Raw genomic sequence first — 11,004 nt, forward strand, 5'->3', positions numbered from 1 at the left:
CGCGGGGTAGACGACCCCGAGCGGCGGCGGTGTCGCCTGGGGGCTGGGGGGCGGTAACGGAGAGAAGTGGGAAACCAAAAGCAATGCCAGCGCTTTGCCTGGGCCGGGGCGCTTGAAAGGCACCTGGTTCCTCGTTATTCCTGGAAAACTTCACAGCGCAGCGCCCTTCGTAAGAGAAAAGGCGCCTGGTGATCCCTTGCGAATGTCCGCTCATTCGTTCAAGGATTTGTTTACCTGGGATCTTCCGTACACCGGGCTCCGTGCCAAGAACTGGAGATGCAACCGTGACTCAAATAGACATGACAGCCGCCTTCATGGACAGACAAGTAAACAAGCAAATAAAGTAACGAGCGCCAAGGAAGGAAATGGACAAGGTGCGGATGTAGAGAATAAAGGAGGTTGGCACTGGATGGGGAGGGTTCTCATAAGAGAACTTTAGAAGGTAGCATTTAACGGAGACTGGAAGAGTAAGAATCAGTCAGTCCTGAAACCAGGAAAATGCTGTTTGTTCTGGGCAGAGGTGGGACGGCTTGACATTTTGGAAGGCCAGTGTGGCTCCAGAATAGAGTTATTGCTCTCCCTCCCGAGCGATATGACATGAGGCCGATGAGGGAGCCAGGAGCCAGAGCATGTAGCCAAGTCTTGGGGTTTGCATTAATTTTAAATTTAATAGGGCTGTACTGAGGCATTTTAAGGAAAGGAGTCAAAGGATCTAGTTAAGATTTTAAATCACTTTGGTTAATGTGTTGAGAACAGGTAGAACAGGCTATTGGCAGACTGGGTAGGAGACTCTATCAGATGAGACACAAGATAAGAAATGACTTGGCTTAAACTATGGTGATGTCATTGCAGGTAGAGAAAAGCAGAGAGCTTCGAGATTTTAAAGATAAATTATTAGTTTGTTTTGACATGTTATGTATGTTGATTCTGACACAACTGTTTCTAATCCCTTTCATTTAATACTTTTTTTTGGAGAGTGATTCTCGCATTGATGGCTCACAAATTCTAATAATGATATTTGAGGATTACTACATTGTGTTGAAATTTATATTTCATGGGCTTTCTGGAATTTTCTTTCTGTTTTTAACTTTTTATTGAAGTATTTTATAGGTGTGTATACATATACAAAAATGTACACATAACCCAAGTGTATACAGCTCAATGAATTTTCACAATCTGAAAACACCTGTGTATCCAGCACCCAGATCAAGAAACAGAACGTTATTAACATCATACTGCCTTTCAGTCATTGCCTATCCTGATTTTCAACAACATAGATATTAGTTTTGCCTGTCTTTGTACTTGATATATACATACAGAGCCATAAAATATGCATTCTTTTGTGTTTGACTTCTTTACTCAACTTCTTACTTGTAAGATTCTTCCATTTATTCAATTCATCCCATTCTGTATCCGGGTGGGGAACATCCAGCCTGAGGGCCATATATGGCCCACAAAATCATCTGGTCTGGCCCTGCCAAAGCAACCACAGGTGGAACTCGAAATTCAATAAATGTTGGAGCTTTTTTCATAGTTAATTTTTAAGCAGATAATTTTATATGGCCTGTGAATGATGTTATAAGTATATAAATGGCCCTTGGCAGAAAAAAGTTTTCCCACCCCTGCTGTAAATATACCACAATTTATGAATTCATTCTTCTGTTTGTTTTTAGGGTAGTTTCCAGTTTGGAGCTAATAGAGATAGTGCTACTCTGAACATTCTAGTACATGTCTTGTGGTGATGGCCTTTTCTTTTGATGGAGCATTTTGATGGCTGGGTTTTAAATACAATTACATTTTTTAAAAATTTGTTTGTCAATAATGTATTACCATGCATTGCAGTATCTTAAACATTTGGACGAAAGTTTGGTGCAGATAATGAAGGACTTTGCTTTCATAAGTATGGAAACTTTTTGCAACAAGGATCTGTTAACGTAGGCATTTTAAGCTTCTTAGTCTAAAACATTTTAAATTATGTTTGGCATTTTGACCCTCTTTTTAGGCATTTGCAATCTGTATGCTCAGAATTTGAGAACATCGTGACTTTGCTACATCCTTTTACTATATTAGATTGTAATCCAGTCATATGATAAGCAAGGTCAGTTAAGCTGTCCTAAGAATATGCATAAGTTTGATGCTAATACAGTTTTTGGAATTACATTTGAAAATCATATCATTCCACATCCTACCAGAGTTGATTACAAATAAAGCCAGCAGTTTACTTCTTTTAAATTATAAACTTCTGCTCTTTGAATCTCTGAATCAAGGCTAAATGTAGTACAAATGTACATCTATTCAGCATGAGAGATCACTTCATAATGTCCAAAAGAAACAAGTGAACACAATACTCCATGCCTTTATTAACTTGAGCTCCTTTTTATTTCACTTTATATTTTAAAGAGTTGAACTATTTGATAGTAGTGACTATCAAGAAATTATACCTAAAACGGGTCATAAAGCTTTGGGTAGGTGCATGGCATGGAGCTTTTAAAATATTAAGTGAGGACATGTGAGTCTTGAGTAAGCCACTTGAGATTTAGGCTAATGAACTACCAGAATGAAACTGCTAAAAGATAAACTGAGGCATATCAGACATCTTAAGAGTTTATTTGAGCAAAAATCAATTGGAATTGGGCAGCACTAAACCAGAAGTGTTTAGGTTAGGAGCACTGCACCAACAGGAGCTAGAGGCAAGATTTAATAGAGAAGATGCACAAGCAAAACAAGGAAATCATTTGATTAACTGTGGCCTCCACAGTTACCTTTGAAGAACAGAATGAAAAAATAAAATGGAGCCACTGTAGTCAAGCTGCTAAATGGCTAAAATCAAGTAGCTTGAGGCATGAAGAAATGATTGTATTCTTGTTTCAACTAGCCTAAAAACTGAAACTTTTGAACTTTCCAGCCCTGTGGTAATCAGTTTATTGTGTGTCAATACCTGGACATATACCAGACCTCCAGATAATCCTCTGATTACCCCCGGAAGGACTGACTCAGTTATCCAGACTACCTAACATCCACTTACACCCATTTTCCAGACCACTGCACATCTGATAACTGTCCTGAACCAATCCAAGGGCTAAGAATGTAGGACTGATTCTTCTCAAGAAAACACTTTTTACTATAGGAACTTTTAGCTTTTTTCTTCTTCATCTTATTTGGGGAAGTCTAGTTGGCTGTTTGTGATTGGTTGTCCTTAGGTTTCCACTTCTCAGCATTGAGGCAGTAAGTTTTGGTTTGCTTCAGTGAGCTACTAAGACATTACAGTCACCTCAGTTTATTGTTTAATATAAGCTAACACTACCCATTTTCCTGATTGGTTACTAATACTCCTGGGAGCCAAATAGTGTGTAATAATAAATTGATAATTTTATTAACACTAATAAATAATCAGTTATTTTCTTATTAAAAATTAGAGATGGATATTTCTGTATACTCATGAAGTGTCCCAGAATATGCCATCCCAAAATATAACTCTTTGGCATATGAATTATTTTGAGATAGAGGCAATTCAAAACCAGGAGATGCAGGAAAAGCTCTTTACCTCCCCGTTAGAATAGAGTATAAATCTCTCCTTTTGTAAAATAAATTTGCATTTATAAAGGAAATTTTCATTTATAATGGTGTCTCTAGGAAGTACCAGGAAGATAGCACTCCCAGAGATAACTTTTATCACCTAAGAGACTCTTATCTACATAAAAAGACAAACCTTGCCCTGGCCCAGTAGCTCAGTTAGTTAGAGCATAGTCCTGATATGCCAGAGTTGTGGGTTCCATCCCTGGTCAGGGTACATACAAGAATACAAGAATCAACCAATGAATGCATAAATAAATGGAACAACAAATCGACCTTTCTCCCTCTCTCTCTCTCCCCCTCCCCCTCTCCTATCCCTAAAATCAATAAATAAATTTAGGAAAAAAAACCCACAAGAAAACCCTAATTTACCATACATTCCCTCCCCTCACCTTGTCTTCGTCACCCAGAAGCCCCAAATACCTATTCCTTTGTTTAGTCTAAGATAGTGTATTATCCTCAATCATCTGGCCTCCTAGAGTCGTATTTTTTGGTAAAATTTCCAAGCATACTTACCTAATTAGAATGTTTTTTCCTCTTTTAAATTTGTCTTTTATCAGTTTAATTTTCAGAGTCCCAGGCAGGTAACCCAGGAGGGTGAAGGGAAAACATTTTTTCTTCTCCTGCATTAGAATCAGCAATTTTCCAGGTAAATATCCATGTGCTACATTTTGGCCTCATGCATAAAACATAGACTGGGAATACTAAGATGTATTTTTCCACAGTTCAGACTTTTCTAGCCAGAATTTTTAGTCCATATGTACCTTCTCTGTGTCGCCAGAATAATTGCCAAAACACAATCACAAAGAATTTCTAAATCTTGTCCTTGGGCCCAATTAAGACATTGCAATGATTTTTATCTTAGAATATAATTGTTGCTTTGTTCCTGATACAGTTGTAATTAGCTAATTATTAATAATAGGAAAGGAGCAAAGGACAGAGCTCCTTGGCCAGAATGGGCATAGCTACTGCAAGCATGTGGAAATTTGGGATATATAACCCCCTGAGCCCAAGAATTTGCTCTCGTGGTTCCTCTTGTCATGGTTGGTTTATGCCTCACACTTGGCTTCTTGGCATTCTCCCATTGGCCCACAGCCATGCTGACCCCCACACACAGTGGACTAATGGACTGCAGCTAGCCTGATGCTGTACTGGAATTGTCTCCAACGTGGAAAGGAAACTCTGGACACTGGCTTTGCTTCTAGCTTTAGCCCCAGCTATACTTCTTCTATGACTGGACTAAGGGAAACAGGACTTTAGAAACACAGGGATTTAATTCCACACAAACAAAAATCACTCATTCACCCATGCAAACCTCAGAAAATTTCTTTTCTCAGGATATCATAAGAAGTCCACCCTCAGCAGCACCCAGTGGAGAAGGGGACCCCCACACTTCATCCAATTAACATTCCAATGTGCAATTTACCTCCACAAAATATGGAATAAATGGCTTCATTCAATCCCAGTGATACAGATATTTGAATTATCTTTCCATTTACATCTCTGACTTTTTCTATTTGACCTTATTCAAGTGTTTAATATCACCATGCATCATTCTCATATAGGTGTGTTATGAGGAATATTTTATTTTTATGTGCATATTACAGGAAAAGTTTTAAACAAAATTGCATTTTGTTACTTAAATAACAAAAGTTCAAAATCAAGGAGATGAAATATGGTAGACATTAGTAGCATTTGCCAAATATTTCCTGCTTTCCACGACCCAGGCAGCTTCTGGACCCCTTATGGATGATGCGGTGGGAAGACAGGGCACCTGTGAGGAGTTATGGATCAATGAATTATGTGTGGAGCTGATAGGGTTTCTGAGCTGGAACCCCTGCAAGACTTTCCAAGCGTCACTTCCATCTGCCATTGCAACCAACAGTGTTCCAGATCACAGCTGCTCCTTCAGTGTGGGTCCTTGAGTGACTATGAAGAGCAGAACCCTGCTGCAACCCATGATGGCCATACAGCATAAGCGAGAAACAAACCTTTGTTGTTTTAAGTCACTGACATTGTTTATTACTGCGTCTTGAGCTAACTTAACCTAGCCTATCGCAACTGATACAGAGAGCAGCTCCAACTTAAAATTATTTAGTTACATTTTTCTTGGAGCAATTTTAGAGAAATTTTCAATCAATTTTTTTAATAACTTTTCATGAAGTTCCTACTGTATATCAGGTACTATGTAGTTAGGCTCTGGATTTTTTTTTTTTTTTTAATATACCTTTATTGATTTCAGAGAGGAAAGGAGAGGGAGAGAGAGAGAGAGAAACATCAATGATGAGAGAGTCATTGATCGAGCCCGCAACCCGGGCATGTGCCCTAACCAGGAATCAAACCCCGATCGCCTGGATCCCAGGTCAACTCTCAACTGCTGAGCCAAGCCCGGCCGGGCAGGCTCTGAATTTATACCAGTGAATGAACAATATAACTGGTCTCTGTTCACGTGAAAATTGAGAGGCGGCAGAGACAGTAGATATATATCTAAATATGATAAATGCTATACCTGGAAAAGTATGGCATCTTCTAAGTATTATCCTAGGAGTGTAGGAGTCTCTTCCTCCTTCTATCTCTGTCTCTCTTCTGAGTTAGGGATTTTCAGTCGCTGAGTATACAAGGCTACCAAGAAAGAATGAGAGAAACACAAGTTCCTAACTCTTGAGAAGTATCTTGGAATTACAGAAAATGTACCTTGCTTGAGCCTGAAACCTGGACTCCAACATTGCTTTTGACCAATGTGTAGCCTCAGACAAGTAGCTAATTTTGCTGTCTCATCAGATGTAAAATAGCACTAAATATAACCTTCCCTGGCTGACTACATAATTGATGCAAAAATTAAATTAGGCAGAGAATGTAAGTGTCCCATAAACAGTGGTTTTATTCTTTAAAGATTTTACAGTGCATTGGAGGAGCCTATAAATAGCCAGTTTTAAAAAAAGTAATGAAAACACTTGGTGCACCTATAAAGCAACATGTAAACACATTAAAATTAATATTGTACCCTTTCAGCTGTGGGAAATGGTACAGAATGACATGGTGAAAATTATACCTTCAAGAATCTAAAATTCAGTGTTTATTGCCAAGTAATATCTGCTAATGTACTGCTATTAAGATGCAGCAGAAACAGGCCCAAAGATTTCCCTATAATCTTCATAAAGAATATTCAGTTCTTTTCTGGTCAGTAGAATGCAGTGAATAATAAAATAACTAGTTTTATACCAGTGGATAAACAACAGGAAAATGCAGCATTAAAAACTGCCGTTGTCTTTGAAATCTGTAACTTCAGAAGTGTATATGCTTTTAATCTGCTAGAAATGATATCTAATACTCAAAACTTATTCCTTTATTCTTAGTCTCATGGTAATTAAAGTTCAGAGTCTCAAGGTAATGTTGTAAGAGGTGGTGAAAAGCACACTTGTCACTGTCAGGCAACTAAAAGCATGAGTTATTGGCATGTACAGGCACACCTCCCTGCTCTGTACACAGTGTGGGCGTAGCTGCGGAATTGCTTTTCTGTTGGTCAGTTTCTCTTCCAATAACAGGAAAGAAACTATTCTTTTCTGAGTGCATTAACATACTCTGGGAAAGTACCCAACTCGTGTGTGTGTGTGTGTGTGTGTGTGTGTGTGTGTGTGTGTCCCCGGCAGTGTTAAATATAGATTTTAAAAACAGGGTTAGCATTTACCCGTTAAAAGTTACTTTGGCTTTGGGTGATCTAGATTTTATGTACAAAAATATTCCAGGAAAAGTGTTTAAAAATTTAAGTAAACTAATAGTACATAATGGTTATGCCATGAAAAGAAAGCAAAAAGAGAGACCAGTTTTATTGCAGATACTTTAAAGAAAACAGAATTCACAGCCCTCCTCCCAGATTGAACCAGGAAAGATTTCCCCAGGCCACAAAGGGCAACAAAAATTCTGATCCCTACCCCCACTTTGCACATTTCATAGGGAAGAGGCCAGAAACTGGAGCCTGGGAAGAGAGCAAAGTTATAGCAAAGAAAAAAAGAGAAGGGGACCTAAAGAGGGATACCAACCTGCCCACATGAGGAACTGCCACGTGGCCTGAAATGTAACCCAGTGAAAATAATAAGAAAACAGATGCTTGGTGCTTTTTGATAATGAACTGTGTATGACTGCTTAATATTTTCTACCTGTTCTCTTTCCCTGGTTTCTCCCTCCTTCTAACGAATTCTATACCCATTGATACTTTTTTCATTTTGCAGCATTGTTTCACAAAGCTTTGTAGCTCTCCATTTCCAACAGTGCAAAAAACCCCCTAAACTTCTTAGGCTGGCTCTGTCCCTGCAATGCAGATGACGAATGATTGTTGAAGCCATGATCATATAATCTGGTTGCAGGTAGATGTGCAAGTACTTAGAGTTTGATTTTTTACAGGTCAAAGTAAGGACTAGCAAAGGTGGCTTCAGCAGGTCATGAGTTCATTCAGCCCAGTGGTAAGGACCATAGCAGCATTTTTGTACTTTGTACCAAATGCATCCCCATTTGCCCTTTGTGGGTAGTTTTTGTTTTGTTTTGTTTTTCATTTTCTTCTCTTTTTTATTACTTTGGTATTCATTCAAAAAATCGTTATTGGGAGCCTATTCAATATGAACTACTGTGGCAGATGTTAGGAATTTAAATGGTAAGTCAAAACATAGTTCTTGTCTCTCGGAGCTTACAGTAATTCTCTCTCCATGAACAATAACAACTAATACATCAAGAACACTTTCTGTGCCATTCTCTCTTCTAAGCAACTACATTTATTAACTAATCTTAACACAACTATAAAGGTATTATTGTCATCATTTTGTAGATAGGAAACAGAGGCACAGATAAGAAATGTGCCCAGCCCGGCCGGGCATGGCTCAGCGGTTGAGCATCCACCTGGGATCCAGGCGATCAGGGTTCAATTCCCGGTCAGGGCACATGCCCAGGTTGTGGGCTCAATCAATGACTCTCTCATCATTGATGTTTCTATCTCTCTCTCCCTCTCCTTTCCTCCCTCTGAAATCAATAAAGATATATTAAAAAAAAAAAAAAAAAAAAGAAATGTGCCCAAAGTCACACAGCTACAGTGGTGGAACCTGTGTACTGTTTGCCTCTCCTTTACTGTACTTACTTTCCTACCAATGTAGATGTCACCTGAGGTATTATACTAATCCATTTATTTATTACTTCATTCTCTCGACACACTGCTATTAAACATCTTTGATGTGCCAGACATGTGGGTTAACAAAGAATTAGGCGCGGTCTCTGTCATTAAGTAGATTACAGTTTATTGAGAAAGTCAGAGCCTTAAACATATAATTTCAACACAACCTGTTAAGTGCAAAGGTGGAGCTAGGTACCAAATAAAATGGAAACAGAGAGGAGGAAATTACTAACTTTGCCTGGGGTTGCTGAGAAAGACTTCACAGAGAAGGAAAATTTTTATTAGTGTCTTTAAAGCTAAATAGCAACTCATTAGTTAAAGAATCATAGGAAGATCAATCCAGAGAAAGGAGAGAACACATGGAAAGGCCTGAAGTCATGCCAGTGCAAGGTATGTACTAGCTATGATAATGGAGGTGGGTGGGAAATGGAAGGATTTAAGGATAAGAGGTTGCACTGGAAATAGAGTTGTTGTTGACCACAGTCAAAGAGGTTTAAGCTGAAGATTAATGTATGTGTTCTGTATTTTAGAGAATCCTGCACCATTTGGAAGAATATCAGAGCTAGAAGACCCTAAGAAAAGGAAGAACCAGTTGGTGGCTATTGAGCAACTAAGGCATTGGAGAAGAAAAAATGGATTTGAGAGACATTTAGGAAGATGAAGCAGCAGAACTTAGCGATTGCTTAAGACTGGGAGAAAGGAGTGATTGAGTGATAGGGTGAACAGTGGTGACATCCAAAAAAGTATCTCGAGTTCTACAAGATTACTTTTGAGCCACAATCTGCTCAGGTTACATTCAAGCAACATCCATTAGATTATGAAGGCCCAGAAAAACAATAGCTAACTGACACATAGACAGCTATATATCTCTTACAACATAGCCAGGCATTGTTTTAATTACGGAACAGAATTCAGTTATTCCTCACAACTCCTATAAAGTAGGCATGACCCATTTCAGCATTTTATAGATGAGAAAATCAGTGAACAGAGAGGTACACTGACTTGCCTAAAGCCATCCAATCAGTAAACAGAGGAGTCAGGTCTCAAATTGCAGTCTGTCTGCATGCTGCTTTCTTAGAGTGTTTGGGAATAAGGGTGGAGCGCTGTTTTGGGGTTGGGGCTGGGGATGCAGCACATTACAGGGCGCGCTTTCCTACAGATCCCCTTTAAGCATCTCTTTCTCTCTTCCCAAGGTTTATACTCACTGTGGCTGCTCTCTCTCCTTTGCCCTGGGGGACTGTTGCTGCTACACTGCTCTTGAGAGCTTCCTCCTTCTGCCTGGCAGTTGATTTTCACTTAGTCTTGAGAATGTGACCCTCCCAGCCTAGCAACCCTCCTAGGGGAAGTGAAATCCTTTCTAGATCCAACTGTTTTTTCTGGAAAGAATCAAACTCCGCTTTTCATTTCAGAGGAAGGTGGGAGGAGAAAGAGAAGTCTGGGAATGTGAAGGAGCTAAGATACTGGATTTGATTTGCGGCTTGTTTTGTTTGTGGTGTCTCAAGGATATTCAAGTGGAGATGAGAAAAGAAACCACAGGCAGAGAGAGTCAGAGGTTTGAAGGTCTTCTTTTGAAAATACTTATCAAATATTTGGTTTCAGACACTTCACAGCATCTCTCTGGTCATTACTTCTAGTATTTTGCAAAGCAGCCCTGTACACAACTAAGTGTTTTTTCTAAATAACTTTGAAAAAGAAATTAAGCCAATTATGCATTTATGGCTGAGGTTGTGAGGCCTATTTTTTTAATACAGGTTTTTTTTTGTGAAGGTAGTTTATAATACATATTATGAAATTTGCCATTTGCTTGTGAGTAAAGAACCACATAGGAACATTTGTCATAATATATATACAAAAAACTTGATAAATATATGTATGGAAAGGTAATTTTATTTTTAAAATTTTTCTAATTATGAAAAAAAAAATGCATGTTGGCCATAGAGAACATAAAATATGGAAGCTAAAAATTTCATCTTACTATTATATATAGGTACTATGAACATTTTAAATGTATTCTCTTCCAAACTTCCTTCTTTTTCTTTCTCTTTAATTACTGCATTTCATTTATTTCATAATTATAATTGTTTCTGGGGTTCTGTTTCAAGCATAGTTATTTCTTCCACATGGTGCATTCCCTCTTACTTTAAAAAATTATATAAGTAACACATTCCCATTGTAAAAACTTTTTTAAAGTCATGCAATAATGAAGTATCTAGAGGAAAAAGTATGTTACCCCTCCTTTCCCTGGTCCCATTCCCCAAGGTCCCTTAAGCACT

The 11,004-nt window shown here is 38.5% G+C and overlaps 1 protein-coding gene across 1 annotated transcript; it reads left to right on the forward strand.

Annotated features, from left to right (window-relative positions):
* The first annotated feature begins 122 nt into the window (after positions 1-122).
* On the forward strand, positions 123-10,447 carry LOC308568490 (uncharacterized protein). Its single transcript, XM_081161475.1, has 2 exons — positions 123-374; positions 9,262-10,447. Exons 1-2 carry the CDS (start codon positions 203-205, stop codon positions 9,390-9,392), a joined length of 303 nt encoding a protein of 100 aa, XP_081017601.1. The 5' UTR covers positions 123-202; the 3' UTR covers positions 9,393-10,447.
* Positions 10,448-11,004: the final 557 nt, after the last annotated feature.

The sequence above is a fragment of the Miniopterus schreibersii genome (assembly GCF_964146895.1).
Source record: "Miniopterus schreibersii genome assembly, chromosome: 1".
NCBI classification, from domain to species: Eukaryota; Metazoa; Chordata; class Mammalia; order Chiroptera; family Miniopteridae; genus Miniopterus; species Miniopterus schreibersii.